At 37.3% G+C, this 16,683-nt stretch overlaps 1 protein-coding gene across 1 annotated transcript; it reads left to right on the top strand.

The window, feature by feature from the left end:
• The first annotated feature begins 3,738 nt into the window (after positions 1–3,738).
• On the top strand, positions 3,739–4,224 carry LOC148692902 (uncharacterized). The gene has a single exon (XM_088680259.1). The coding sequence runs from the start codon at positions 3,739–3,741 to the stop codon at positions 4,222–4,224; it is 486 nt and encodes a 161-aa protein (XP_088536385.1).
• Positions 4,225–16,683: the final 12,459 nt, after the last annotated feature.

Here is a 16,683-nt window from a genome sequence, read left to right as displayed (position 1 = left end):
AATAGGCTATAACATGTTATCATCATGCTCCTACCATTGTGCTTAGGAATCTGACGTTGAAGATTTTTCTGCATCAAACTAGTTCATCCATATCATCACGCAATCAGGTTCTTTCAAAACAACAGTTTTTATCTCGATATTTTTTCAACCTTGATAGCTTGAACATTCATCATAATACTTGACCCAACTTTACATTTTTCGAATTTTAGATTCTACATAAATTGTGTATGCATTATATTCATAATTGTTGAATTATGTGAATTTGATATTTGCCATGAATTGCATCAAATATATGTAATGCATTAAAATTATTAAATTGAATATGCTACGAATTGAATTGAAAAGAAAAAAAACAAAAAAAACACATTGAAATCACCATCTGGGTTCTTCGAAATCGTGACCCCGAGCAAGCATGGAGCATCAAGCTCTTTTGGAACTCGACGCCTATGGCATCCAAACCCAGAAAAGCCACATCGCCTGAAGCGAGACCACGGCCTTGCCTTGTAATTTTTTGCCTAAATCCGACTTGGTGTCGTGATTTTTGATCCAATATCATTGAAATTCCTGAAGAATTCCATCGAATTTAGGTGAAATTCCAGTTTGAATTTCTTAGGTTTCCTTTTTCCTTGATGTCGAGGTACTATCTTCATCCCTAGGAACTTGCTCGTCGTCGAACCCATGACTTTGCACCGAGAAATTTCTCCCAAAACATAGCCGCATGCAGTGCCGGCGCCGGCCTTCATCCCTTGTGACTGCACCCAGCTTCAACTGAGGTGTTCTTGGTTGAAACCCTAAGCCCAATATTTGGGCTGGCCTTCTTAGCCCGCAGAGAAAGAAGAAAAAAAATTCTTCTAGAACAGGCTCGCAGATACGGCCCAATACCTAGCTCAACCAACACTGGCCGAAAGGGCCATGGTGTCCTAGCAATGTGTGCCGCACTAGATCCTAGACCGGTTGGGGTATCTGTGTTCCCCCGTGTTGCATCACACATGATTTGGCCCTCGTCTGGGCCATCCTTTTGGGCCCGACTCTTTTTGTGCAGCCGGTTTACCATATTGGGCCTGCAGCCCACTATGAATATTCAGGCCTGATCAGCCTGTGCCCACTCTGTTTACAATATCCAAAGGTTGTTAGAGTTGTTACCAAAATTAGTTAGTTGAATAGATTAGGCTGCAAGCTAGTCATGATGGCTATATAAACTGTATTCTAATAGTTGTAAAGATCAATTGAGTACCAATGTAATCAATTACTTTCTCTCTCTCTCTCTCTCTCTTTCTCTCATTTCCTTCTCTCTTTTCTTCTTCGATACATGTTCTTTCTACATCTCTGGGTTTTCTGCATTTCTGTTAACATGGTATCGAGCCAGTGATTCTGCTGTGAGAGTTGAATGTCTGCTATGTTTCCAGTTCTACTGTTGCGTCGTTCTGCTACTTCGTTAATGGTGATTTCAGATATGGCAAGTCTGCTTGTCTCGTTTTTCTGGTGCTGACTCAGGTGAAAGTTTCTAAGTTCTTCTTGATCTCTGTGTTTTGTAAAGATTTTTCGAAGTTCAAAGATGTATGTTCTTATACGATCTGGGTAGATTTCTTATTTTTATGATCAGTAGAAGAATAGTCAAAGATTGTTGGGGGCATGAAGCCATTTCTAATTGAGTAGTTAAAGATTGTTATGGGCACGAAGCCATTCTTGGTTGTTCAATCTTTAATCAGCACAGTGGATTGTGAATTGGGTTTAATTCCTTATTTGGTAATTATGATTCTTGAATATGGTCTTAGGGATTCAATTTGTTCGTTTTGGATTGCTGCTCAAAGGACGTACTGCAGTTTTAGGTTTCGTCTTTCTTTATGCACTCCATCTGTTTGTTTGATTGTCTCAATGAAGAAGGCACAAAATCTTCTCACTTTTGATAATCTTTTTTGGGTTTGAATAATTGTTTCAACCTTCGAGGCTGTTCTTCTGTTGTGATCATTGAGGGTTTCTTTCTGTTCGTCGAGGTTTTTGGTAACTGATTTGTTGAAGCTTCTGTGATGGGGTTTTCTGATCATCCCCTCAAGTCTCAGGTTTTGTTACTCAATTCTGCACTTCATCTGTTTGTTTAATGTTACACTGAAAATTTGCTTCTTCGATGGCGTTTCTTGTATGCCAGTTTGTTTGATAAGGCCGATAGCCATTTTTTGTGAGATTGTTGAAGGAATACAAAGGCCGATAGCCATTCCTTTCTACTGTTTGACTAGTTCTTGTTTGAGATTTGTGCACTCCATAAGGCCGATTGCCAAAAGTGTATTGAATGCAATTTGTTTCCTCCATAAGGCCGATAGCCGGAGTGAAAAGTTCTGTCTCAGAAATTGTGTATTACTCCTTAAAGGCCGATAGCTGAACTAACGTTCTTGACAAGTTTTGTTTGTTGTTATTGTGTGCAACTCGATTAAGGGTGATTGCCGGAGTGCAGTTCTTGTGCCCTTTCTTCATTGAAGGCCGATTGCCGAAGAAGGTTGTGTTTCTTGATTTCTGTGATTGTAAAGCTTGTTGTTGGAATTTGTGAAAATTGAAGGTCTTCTAGGAATGTTGATTGTGAAATATTGGAAACCTTATCGCAAAGAACACATTAGCTACAGCGATGTAGAAATCAATTTTAGGGGCTGAAATTCTTTATGGTTGGGTTTGCACCTCTAACTTCAAGAGGATCACAGTAGTACCGTTCTCTATCTATGCCCAATTTTACCCAGCAGATGTGGGATGCCAAAAAAAAAAAAAAAAAAAAAACATGATGTGTGCTTCTAATCCGTGCTATGGACGTTACCTTACTACATCTGCTGTATTCCGTGTTAAGATGAGCACCAAAGAAGTTGATGAACAGATGATTCATGTCCAGAACAAGAACTCCTCGTACTTTGTTGATGAACAGATGATTGATGAGTGGTCTGCTTCAATCTCAAACTAGGCAATTCCAGTTGAGATTGAGGGGGGATGTTGACAATATCCAAAGGTTGTTAGAGTTGTTACCAAAATTAGTTATTTAAATAGCTTAGGCTGCAAGCTAGTCATGATGGCTATATAAATTGTATTCTAATAGTTGTAAAGATCAATTGAGTACCAATGTAATCAATTACTTTCTCTCTCTCTCTCTCTCTCTCTCTCTCTCTCTCTCTCTCTCTCTCATTTCCTTCTCTCTTTTCTTCTTCGATACATGATCTTTCTGCATCTCTGGGTTTTCAGCATTTCTGTTAACACACTCAAGCCCAATTTTTGGGCCTAGGCCGTATATTTCACACCACTCAGCCCACCCGTAGACTTAGGCCTTATTTTGGGCCCCGAGTTTAATTGCCTAATTATTTTTAGGCCCAATGGGTTTTATATTTTTTTTCGCCCGCACTTTTAAATTTGGCCCAAAGTCCAAATAATTAATTCAATTATAATTTTAGACCTCAAGTTCAATTTGCATATTTTTCTTGTTGCATATTTCTATGTATATATTTGTGTTTATCTACAAGAACATATGAACCTGAAGTTCATAATTATTTCAAAACCTGAAGTTTCTATAAACATGCCTTGTTGGAAAACCTAAAGTTGTTCACTTAAAAACATCACCCATAAGAACCTGAAGACTTTTTCATGCGAATATTTAACCAATACATGTCTGTTAGAACATGAATGTTCTACTCCTACATGAATGGGTTGATTTTTTTTTTTTCCTCCATTGCACTAACCACATCTTGTCCTTTATTTTGTGATAGGAACATGTTGAATTTGAACAAACTCTACTTCACCACTTTGGAGGTCTCTAGAAGGAACTACCTCAAATGGGTCCAAGATGTGAAGCTCCACCTCACTGCAAAGAATTTGCATCCCGCCATTGAAGATGAGACAAACAACCCTATTGGCAAAGCTGAGAAAGCCACTGCTATGATCTTTATCCGAAGATATATCCACGACACCTTGCAAACTGACTATCTTGCTGAGGAGGATCCACGAGCACTATGGGTCGCTTTGGCTGATCGTTTTGATCACCAAAAGGATATCTTCTTGCCTGAAGCAAGACATGACTGGCAGCATTTGTGCTTCCAAGACTTTAAGTATGTGAATGAATATAATTCTGAAGTTTTTCGAATCCGATCACTTCTCAAGTTTTGTAATGAAACTTTGACCGAAAAGGATCTCATAGAGAAGACCTGTTCGACCTTCTCTGCTACTAATATTATCCTACAGCAACAATATAGAGCTTAGAAGTTCACTAAGTTCTCGGATTTGATCTCTGTTTTACTTTTCGCTGAAAAGCAGAACCAAATGTTGATGAATAATCATCAAGCTTAACCTACTGGGACGACTGTTGTGCCTGAAGCACACTATAGCACAAACCAACGCCCAAAATGCCAAATGAGGCGTCGTAGGGGAGGCCAGAAGCCATCCCACCAAGGTCAATAAAGTTAAGGCCCATCCAAATGAGGAAACAAAGCCCAGAAGCACCCAAACCTCACTCCCAAGGCCCCTAAACTTCAAGAATAAGGGCAAATCACCTAAAACCATGGATGTGGATATATGTTATCGCTGTGGTTCAAAAGACCATTAGTCCTATATTTTCCGAGTTCCCCAGAAGGTTGTAGCTGAATATCATTCTCGTCGTAAAAAGTTTGAATCAAACTTTGTGCAAGTGGATGATCCGGAGAGTACAAAAATGGAGGTTTCTGACATTCATGAGGCTATCACACCTATGGAAGATTAGAATCTTAGACATAGACTTATTTTTTAGTTGAAGTAAAACCATAGGGCCAAATTCCACAGTAGTGGCCGAACCCCCCTTATTTTTTGGTTAAATTTTGAACAATTATCCTTTATATATGGATTATTTGTTGGTGATTTATTTTTCGGATATTAAGTTTTTAACTAATTTTTGTCCTTGAATACTTAAAATTATTTTGAATGGATATTTGTTTTTAGAACTTTTATGCATGTGACCGATTCCAGTTAATTTTTCATTCTAGGTATGATTAGTGGGAAAGTTAGTTGTCTGGCAGATAATGCAACCACACATACCGTTTTGCGTGAGCATCTAGGTTACGAAGTTTTTACCTAATAATGCACCTCTAACAACCCTCTCAAGCCTATCCAACCTGATCGAAGGATACGGTAAGGCACATAGAATGTTGTCCAATGGTACAATTTTGACCATTGATGAGGCATTCTAGTCTCCACGTTTTGGAAGAGCGTTGTTGAGTTTTAAGGGCATTAAAGACAACAATTACTACGCTAAAACCCATGTAGAAACCGGAGTTGAATTTCTGTGCATAACTTCCTACAAATATGGCCAGAAGCATATTCTAGAGAAAATGGAGCGTATCCCGAGTGGTCTGTATACTACAACCATACGCCCCATAGAATCCCATTATATGGCAGACCCTACCTTTGGGACCGCATATGAAATTACACTTTGGCATGATCGTTTAGGACATCCTGGACAAATAGCGATGCGCCGTATCCCCAATTCATCACACGGGCATCCACTAACCCGAAGTTTAGGTTCAATTTAAGGAATCGCATGTCAAACATGTTCTATGGGAAAGCTTATTACTAAGCCTTCTCATGACAAGATTCGTTCGAATCCTCCCATTTTTCTACAACAGATTCAGGGGGATATTTGTGGACCGATTCACCCTCTATGCGGACCATTTAGATATTTTATGGTTTTGGTTGACGCTTCCACACGTTGGTTACATGTGTGCTTGTTGTCCACAAGGAACGCTGCATTCTCCAAATTGTTGGCTCAGATTATCAAGCTCAAGGCTCATCACCCTAATTATCCGATCAATTCTATTCGATTGAATAATGCTAGATGATTCACATCTAAAACTTTTGATGACTATTGCATGTCGGTTGGGGTTGAAGTTGAACATCCAGTACCCTATGTTCACACCCAGAACGGCCTGGTAGAGGCATTTATTAAGTGCTTACAAATGATTGTTCAATCGTTGGTCATACGTACCAAGCTCCCGATTGTTGCTTGGGGCCATGCAATATTGCACGCAGTCATGTTGGTCCGCCTGAGGCTTGTTACTACCCAACCATATATCGCCCTTCAGTTGGTTACCGGATACAAACCAGACATATCGCATCTGCGCGTTTTTGGTCGTGCGGTCTATGTGCCAATAGATTTCACGGCCCTTACATACAAAAATGGGTCCTCAGCAAAGGATAGGAATCTATGTCGGATATGATTATCCTTAGATTATTCATTACTTAGAACCTTTGACAGGCGATCTTTTTACCGCTCATTTCACGGATTGTCACTTCTATGAGACAATCTTCCCGTCCTTTGGGGGAGATAAGAACGTCAATGGTCCTGAAGAACAATGCAAATTATCGTGAAAAACTCCCACTTTGTCTCATTTATATCCCCGTACCGCTCAGTTTGAAACTAAAGTACAACGCATACTAAATCTCCAGAGCATAGCTCAGAGCATGCCAAATGCTTTCATCAATCTAGCACGCGTGACAAGATCACATATTCCAGCTGCGAATGTGCCTGCAAAGATGGATGTACCGAATGTATGACGGACTTCCCTCATGGAAACCCGATGTAACGACCCGAAATTTCTAATTCGGAAGCCAAACACATAGATAGGCCACAATAAAATAATGGTTAATTATAATTCTAACTAACCACACTAAACAAAAATTATAATCATTTTGTTTAATTTATGGCTGCATCTAACATCCTGGTTAGATTGCTACGTACCCTAAATGAAAGGACCAAGCCATTCGTAGTTCACCTTACACTTCTAGAACAACATACTAAAATTTCATTCCAGTCCAACGGTCAGATCTCCGCCAATCACGAAATCAAATGGCGGTCAACGTTTTATTTTACAAAGTTGCATATCCAATTCGTGAAGATCCGTATGTCGGATTCCCAATCTGTAAGTTCCTAAGGTCCTCAAATATTATGTACGATAAGATCTCAAAGTTTAGTGACGATCCAACGGTCGGATCGTCGATTCACAAATTGATCAAGTAAGGTATCGTAGTGAATTTAGGTTCAAACGATCAACCTACGTCATAGGAATATCAAAACTGAAATCAAGGCATCTAATTTAGCCTAAAAATAGCATTGACGGTCCTCTAGCATGTGCTGCCATGGGTGGCGGTCGGTTGCCCCGACTCACCGAAGAATTTCAACTATTTCCAAAAATACTCAAATTTTATAGAAATGTAGATCTCAAAGAGTAGAGCAAACTTTATACCTGTGGCCAAGTCTAATTTGGCTAGAAAAGGCTCCAAATTAACTCGAACCCGCCGGAAACCCTTGATTTGTGTAGTTGTCGATTCGTCACCAAAACGAATTTTGTTGCCTCATCAAAGGCTTGGGCCTTGATCCTGGGGTTAAGAAGAGTCTTTTGGTGGTGGTCATCGACATTGAAGCTCGCTGGAGCCACCGGAAAAAGATTAAAGTCGTCGAAAAAATTGTGGGTTTTGTGGCTTCGAACTGGAGAAATGGGAAAGAAATTAGGAAATCTAACACTATAGAGATGTAAGGCTCATCAAGGGCTTTCTATAGACACCAAGATCACCCAAAAATGGCGGGTCGAGTAGAGAAACCGGGTTGGCCGGTTCTTACCTTCTCCCTTCCCTCATTTCCCTCATTTTTCCTCGTTCTCTCATTTCCCTCCTTCCTTGTTTTCTGATTGGGCAATGCTCTCTCTTTCCCAGCCAATGCCACACACGTGGCACCTCACAATTATCTGGAGAAATCCAAATTATGGTCAAATGACCATTTCACCCCTAACTTCACTCATTCATATCTCATTCGTTATAATTTCGTTTCACAAACGGTTTGCACCTACACGTTTGTGAGATCAAACTCTATCCAAATATGCCAAGAAATATGATGAAGCATATAAGGACAAAATACGTCCTCATAAAATTACGTTTAGTCAAAGAGGAATATTTTTATCATTTCACTTTCCGATAAAAATTTCCACATAATCATATATTTTAAATTTTTCAAGGTATTACACCCGGGACACCAATCTTGGTGATCCACGTACATTAGTGGCTAGCCAATCATCTGCCCCTACACAAAAGCATGGCAGACCTCTTGGTTCAAATGATTCACATCCCCGAAAGAGGAAACCCACAATATAGGCACCTGAAGAACCTACCGTGAATCTGACTGTCGCTTACTCATTTTATCTAACTCATGAGGAAATTCTAGATTACAGAAGCGTCCTTGAAGAGACGAATCCTTCTCCTGAGAATCATGAGATTTCGGTCTATCATGCTAGCTTAGATAATGTGTGGTGTAGAAATGAGATGATAGTCGACGATGCATTAACATATGCAGTAGCTACTGAGATCATGTTGAGTGATGACATTGAACCTCGTTCTATTGATAAATGTCGATGTAGAACTGATTGGTCAAACTAGAAACAAGTAATCCAAGTCGAACTCAATTCGGTTGCAAAACGTAAAGTGTTTGGACCCGTAGCTCCTACTCCTCCACATGTGAAGCTTCTTGGCTACAAGTGGGTTTTCATTCGGAAGTGTAATGAGAAGAACGAATTTGTGCATTACAATACTCGTCTTGTTGCGTGAGGTTTCTCACAACGCCCCGGGATTAACTATGATGAAACTTATTCACCCATTATGGATGTGATTACTTTTCACTACCTTATCAGTTTGGTAGTTTCTGAAAAACTGAGTATGCAACTGATGGACATAGTAACTGCGTATCTCTATGGGGATCTTGATATGAAAATCTATATGAAAGTTCCCAAAGGACTTACATTGACTGGATCAAATATTTCCAAACCTCGGAACACGTTCTCAATTCGGTTGAGGAGTTCACTTTACGGTTTGAAGCAATCCGAAAGAATGTGGTATAACCGTCTTAGTGAGTATTTAACTAGTTAGGGACATGTGAACAACGAACTATGCCCTTGTGTTTTCATTAAGAAGCCAAATTCCGGTTTTGTGATAGTTGCAGTATATGTCGATGACATGAACCTTGTCGAAATTTGAGATGAAAGATCTAAGTAAGACTCGATACTGTCTCGGTCTCGAGATAAAGCACCTTTCAGATGGAATCCTAGTACATCAAACAAACTACACCCAGAAGGTGTTGCATCACTTTAACGAGGATAAAGCAAAGCCTTCGAGTACTCTTATGGTCGTTTGATCGCTAGATGCAAAACGATATCCCTTTCGTCCGAATGAAGATGATAAAGAGATTTTGGAGCCTGAAGTTCCTTATCTAAGTGCGATAGGCTCTTTATTGTACTTAGGTCAATGCACTAGACCCAAAATATCCTTCGCCGTTAATCTTTTGGCAAGATACAGTAATGCACCAACACACATACACCGGACTGGCGTGGAAGACATCTTCCATTACCTTATGGGTACTATGGATTTGGGCTTGTTCTATCCCTATGGATCCTCAAGTGATGCCGCACCCTCTGCTTCTTGAGTCGATTTTCGCCTTGTTGGTTATGCCGACACAAGATACTTATTTGATTTGCACAAGGCGCGTTCTCAAACGATTTATGTCTTTACCATTGGAGGCACTGCAATCTCTTGGAGGTCAACTAAATAGACCTTAGTTGCCACTTCGTCTAACCATGCTGAAACTCTCGCCTTACATGAAGCAATTCGGGAATGCTTTTGGTTAAGAGTAATTGTTGGCCATATTTGAAACTCCTGTGATCTCTACCCCGCCGTAGATGTCCCTACGAGGATCTTTGAAAACAACGCAGCATGCATCGAACAGCTCAAGAAGGGTTACATCAAAGGAGACAGCACCAAGCACATTGTGCTGAAGTTCTTCTTTTCACATCAACAACAATAACATCAGAAGATTGAAGTCATGCAAATCCATTCACAAGACAATATGGCCAACCTCTTCACCAAATCACTACCGAATGCGATGTTTCAAAAGCTTGTTCAAGGAATTGGTATGCGTAAACTTTCTGAGTTAACATTGTTATTTCTTCTTGGAATTGTGTCAAACTCAGGGGGAGTATCCAGAAGAATACTTGCTTGATCTTAATGTACTCTTTTTCCCTACAATTAGGAGTATTTTTCCCACCGGGTTTTTGCTACCTAACTAGGTTTTAATTAGGCAGCCACCTTAGGTTGATCATATCCCTAATGACGTCCCGTAGACATTTCTTTTGACTTTGCATTTCTCACGCATTTTTCCTTAGACTATGGATTTTGTCCCTACTCAAGTTTTTGCCATAGCCTTGGGGAATTTTAGTGAGACTTACTACTTTATGCAAGTTCCTACCTTATTGAGAATAAGCGTTGTTCCTTAAAATCAGTGCCGACGAGTCAACTTCCTCAACTTCTGCATGATGTTGGATCTACCTTGAGTATTCACACACTCAAGGGTAGGTGTTGTGAACTTTCCTAGTTTAAGTGTGATTGTGTAAATCCTAAACTAAATTTTATTCTAGTTATTCTTTCCTATATGGACTTGTATTCTTTGGGGATGAAGGATTTCTTCTCTCCTTTTACTACTATAAATAAAGGCACTATGTAAGGGGGATAACAAATCCTCAATACATAATTCCCCTACAATTCTACAAACATATATCTCCTCTCTCTCTAACCTTGCCACCAGCTCCTTCTCCTTTTTAGATAAAATAGGCTACAACACTTTCCAAATTAATTCCTTATTATCTTACTTCAAGAAAATATTCTTGAATCATGAATTCTTAATTGCAAGTATGGAAGGAAATTAAATCCTGCCAACCAAATTGATTAGGCAGCAGATGTACTTGTGCATTGTCAATACATAGTAAAGGTTATCTTTTAAGTGTGTGACACCCCAAATTTCATAGACTATTTGATCTGTCATTCATTAACTAATTATAATAATCTGCCTATTGCCAATTTAACAACTTCACTTTGCTTGGTTTCCCAACAGACTACCTAAAATTGCAGACTTCTTCAAAACCCTTTACAGAGAAAAAGAAAATAAATAATTACGAGAATGATCGTACCATACCTTTTCAAAAGGCAGCCGTCATATACCTAATGCCATGCAATCAAGATTCGAAAAGATGCCAGATGTTTGCCGGACAGCGGACTAGAACCTAGCATCTGAACGGATTTTTAATTTTCATATAACATATAAATATAATTGTCTATACTTAAAAAAATACATAATTGTATTGAGATACATAAATTACAAAATAGAATACCATATAGTTATAAAGTATTAGAAATGGGTTGCACTATACTACACAATGCTCAAAAAATAATTGGTGTCAAATTCTCATGAGAGTTTGAACCTAAAATTTTTCATTACAAATAAATATTATTACTACTAGATTATAGAAATCTTACTAATAAATATTATTACTACTAGATTATAGTGCTAGTAGCACCTTTAAATATTTTTAAAACAATGCATGAAACTGGTCGAAAGTGTATCATGGTAGAGACTTCTGACCAGAAAAGGTCGCTCTGTAGTTGTATAATTCTCGAACATAGATGCATAAGTTTTCTTAATAACAATGCAATTTCCCTGAGCAGCCTAACCTTTAATTTCGCTGGGAAGGATAAACCCTAGAGAGGGTTAACAAGAAGACTTTTGGGACTTTAGTAGGAAAGAACTAAATATGGGTATATTTTAACTAAAATAGTTCGTCTACTTCTATTTTCTGTGATGATATTGTGATTTGTAACTCGGTTTAGGTTTAGAATTTACGGCATTGAGTTACATTAGAAAAACAATTAGAAGGAAAATGCTTGCATTCACCTCATATGCACTCTTTGCGGATAACGTATCTTCACTTATCAAGTTTTATAATCGAAATAATTCAGGTTTTGATAATCATTTGAAGATCATTCATTCAGAAAATCATTTGAATCATATATCGTTTAGTAATCCAATTAAATGTATGGAACCAATTGATAGTATAATAAGTAGCAAGCAATATATTCATGATAAACCGTTAATTTATTTAATATAAAGTTACTAGTGGACATCATGGAATTGTTAATCATCATTATTCATTTTTTGGCTCCCTTCATGTTTAACAATGTTACAGCTTAACCTTAATATTCAGCGTATGAAACACACTCAAAAATATTATGTGACATTACAATCGTCAAATCTTACAGCCCAATATTACATAGTAATAAATACTGAGGTTCTAGTTAATTACATAAAATCACATTGTTATAGCATTGTTACTATAACAATGTTTATGTCGTGGACGTCCTGTTACACTGTCAAGATAGCCTATTATATATGCATGAACGTGTATGCATTATAAAGTTATTGTTCAGAATAAATGGTACTGATACTCCTCTTTTAAAGTAACAATCTCTAATGGAAGTGACTCTACCATTTACAAAGCCGGTCTTGAGAGTAGTCGAAGTATGCGCCCGCCTAGGGTCCCTAAATTTTTTACAATTCGAATACAATAAAAATATCAAAAACTAAAATCATAGGCAATAATATAATTTTCCACCAAAAAAATAAAATAAAATAAAATAAAATGTTTTACTTGTTTTTTCATTTCCCTCACCCACATGTAACTTTAGTTTTTCACATATACGGAAATTATTATCCTCTTCACTCAAGTATTTTCCCCAGCTGTCAGATGCAGTCTCTGTAATTCAACTGTTCAATCATTTACTGAACGTAATAAGTAATATTGTAATAATAGAAAATTGATTGGAATTTGGCGTACCGACGCTTCGACTTGGGCATTTTTAGTTTGTTTCTCTATCAATTTATTATTTTAAGAATATTGAGTTGATTGTTGCATTGTGATTTCACAAGAAAGATTGAATGAGTTAGTTATTTTATTGTAATGTTTATCTATCTTTCTTTTTTTGATATATTTTTTAACGATATTTGATGTACAAAATAGACTTTTTCATGTGTTTAGCAAAATTTTTTTTATACGTAAGAATGTACAAGGGACCAGATCAAAGAACTCTGGGACTCAACTTCAAAGGATTGCCTAGGGTCTCCCAAATTCTGAGGGCCGCCGTGGATAAATACTTAACACACTAGGGCTATAAAGGCTCCAAAATTCCGAATATTATCTTATATTCTCCCATCCAAGAATTTAGAGAAGAAATATTATTTAGGAATGAGTATGCCGCTTTTTTTAGTTCAAACATGAACACCTAAATCAGCGGCCGCCAACGTGTGAGCAACAATGAAAACAGTTCATAGGAAAAGGATCTTTCTATTTTGGCTTTGTACCTAACAATAACTAACTGTACCAGCCTATAAATTGGACCAGAAAGCATTGAAAATCTTTCATTTGACACAAATTACCGTTGATAATAATGTGTAAAAGAAAAGATCCCACACTGGAATATTTTCTCATGACATATGCCAAATCTGCAGAGTTTTGAACGTGGACCTCTTGTTTTGTTCAAAGGAATTAGGCCATTTTGAGGAGGAAATATTGGAAGATAGATATATAGTCCACACTGCTAGGTTATGGATTATCCTTCACTCAACACTTTTGGCCTTTCTTTCTTGAGGATCTACATAAAACTGGAAATTGGAAGGCATGTATTATGTCCTGCACGTTGCATGCAAGTGCCTATTCAACTTTTGACCACCAAAAAAAGGCCATTCAACTGAAAACATGAAATGGTGTCGGAGCTAACTGTTTTTTTTTTTTTTTTTTTTTTTTTTTTTCTTTTTTTTTGTCAAATTCTTACTCACGCCTTGGTGCAATGACAACACTCTTCTTCATCATTATAGTAGAGGACCACTTGTGTCGGAACCAACTGTTTTCAATATTATAGGGAAGTTGCCGGCCTGGGTTGGTAACTCGGCTTTCGAAGAATGAAAGAAAATAAATAAAATAAATAAAATAAAATAAAAATTAGTAAAATAAAATAAAATGATTGGGGTTTGCCCCTTTGTTTAAGTGCATAAAAATTCTGCTGATCTCAATCAACATTGTCGTGTTCCGTGCGTTTATGATGATGGGCACTGAAATTTTCTTCTGAATAATCAAAAACTCTCTCCCTCCATCTCTTAATATAATATTGTGTGCGTGTAAGCAGGCATGTGTGTGAGAAATGGACACGAGACAGAGACAGATAGCTCTACACCGACAAGATAGAGATAGTCAGCTGATGAACAAATTAGTTTCTTTAATTTTCTCTCTAATGGTTTATAAGATTGCTAATTAATCATGTTTTCAGGTTTATCAAGAGCTTAAAGCTTTGGAATTTATAGTAGATTATACAAAATATATTAATCATACATTAGGATTTGGATGTTGGCCTGTTGTTTTAGGTCAAGGGGAGGAATTTGATAGTCATAGATGAAGATTAATTTTAAATTTATGAGAAGGTGGGTAAAGAATTTTTCAAATAATCAAGTCTTAAAACTGATTACCATTAGGCTTTGGAAGTCAACTACTCAAATGATCAAATCAAAACATCTCATAGAAACTAAGCTACACTTGGAGGAAATAACTCCACTCTATTAATGTGTACAACACGTTGGAAAGCACCTATTGTTTGATCTCAACCATGATTATATCTTCGTGTGATTCTGTGAGTGGCTCATTCAGTATTTGATCACGTCATATTGTAAGTCAAGACCAAACGCTCATTTAAAAAGATATATCTTCGATCTTATTTATCTTGTGATTAGAATATTACACTTACACAAAAATATACTCATGTGACAATGAAGTTTTTCTACACAGTAAACCTCTCCCACGCATGACAATAACTAAGTATGAGGTCCCCTGTCGATCTTCTTTCTCTCCAAGTCTTTTCAAAATCACAAGTCACAACCAGTGGCCTAGTTGAATATATGGCCAATTAATTTATCAACCAAATTTAAAATGACATCTCATCTACTAATTAATTAAATAAAGCCATGTGAAAACTTAGGTTTTCAAAGTAAGTGTATGTATTAAAATATATGACTTAAATAATCATGCGATGCATCTCCCAATTAAGTCAAAGATATTGCATGTAAGCATCCATTAAAACCTGATGTATTTGTTGCTTCTTGGAAGTTGTTAAAAGTCCATTTTGGTTATTAAATGAAAATTAACAAGTGAAAACTGACTTAGAAATTGCCATTCAATTCCTGCATCATCAGAATAATATAATATTTCAGAAAATATTAACAATGTAATTTAGCTCCATTTGTCGGCGCATTTGTATTGCTATTTTTAATATAAATTGAAAATAATTTTTTTAACAAACGATATTATCTACACTAAAGGGGTCAAGGAGTGGATTAAGCCTCATAATGAACTAGCAATAATTTGATTCAAATTTGTCTTTTACAAGAATCGAATGATACCAAACGTAGTTATATCGTAATTGTAGTAAGCCTTTCTATTTGGGAGAAGAAGCTGTTTTTGGTCAACTTATGCTGTCTTCAGGAAGGTTGCAGATGTTAGACAAGATGTACAATCATCGCAAAAACGAATCTTTTGTTTGAATATGTTGCTAACCAAACCACCTTTTTTTTTTGTTTTGAAGTGTACGTACAAGTGGTTTGGTGTTAAATTTGTATGTCTTTTAATAAATGTTGAGAACGTGAAGAACTTGGAAAATAAGTTTGCTTGCCACATTTAATCATCTTGCTGATTACCACTTAGTCTCTAGGTATGTACTCGTTCTACGTTGAACAATTGAAGGAGGTTCTAAGTTCTGATCTCATGGTCACTAGAGGAACCCCATCTATGTGTTCGATTGGTACAAAAATATTGGGAAATTGGTTGTTCGAATGATTCGAAAGCATCCAAATGTTGAACTAAGGGTGATATGATGAGATGAGGAGGACGTCCAATCGATTTGTTTGGCAACCAAAATTTAGCTTCCGATCATTTTAGCTAATTGCTCAAAATTATTTGTGTAACAATAAAACAACCACACGAGCAAAAAAGTATAATAATAAAATAAAAAACGCGTTATAATATGAATAAATTTAATAGTGAATTTTTCACCAAGGAATTTATCACGTGAACAAATTTGGAAAATGAAATCATAGCGGCAACCAAGGTTATACGGGTCCATTGAAATTTTAGCACAATTGAGAAAAAGTAATGCAATTGGGCCGATCCAGTTTACTCTTCTTCTACTCTGCCTTTGCATCACAAGGGAGGATTGTGTAGGAGCAGTTTGGTTTAGGGTTGCCCTCCCGCACACTTTTTTCCATGAGTGAACGGTTAAAATTTAACTAAATCCCGTTCACTCATGGAAGAAAAAAAATGTGCGGAGGAGAATTTCGAATAGAAGGTGATACGTTGGAAGATGAGGGTTGTTTTCATGAACAAAGAATTTCAGCAGATTGATGCGCCATGAGCAAATGCTGTAAATCGTGTTTACATATATTTACTGGAAAAAATTAACTGAGATCTAGACTCTTTAGATTTGAAATCAAAGTTGATCTCTAAGGAAATGACTCATCCGCATTCACAAATCAACAAAGTTCGAACAGGAGCTATACTATCATTTAGGGGGCGTTTGTTTGCCCTCACTAAGTTGGACTGGACTGGACTGGACTAGCTATTAGTCCAATACTGTGTTTGTTCCATGCTGGGACTAACATTAATAAGACTAAAGGGGACTAGTATGGACAAAACCCTTCACTAAGAGGTCTTAGCGAGACCCCCCAATAACCATGGGACTAGCTAAGACTATCCTCTCTTTCTCGTCCTCGTCATGCTCAACGAC

The sequence above is a fragment of the Pyrus communis genome, chromosome 11 (genome assembly GCF_041283825.1).
Source record: "Pyrus communis isolate YQ-2024b chromosome 11, ASM4128382v1, whole genome shotgun sequence".
Taxonomy (NCBI): domain Eukaryota; kingdom Viridiplantae; phylum Streptophyta; class Magnoliopsida; order Rosales; family Rosaceae; genus Pyrus; species Pyrus communis.
The sequence above is the reverse complement of the archived record's forward strand: the minus strand, read 5'-3'. Positions and strand labels throughout refer to the sequence as shown.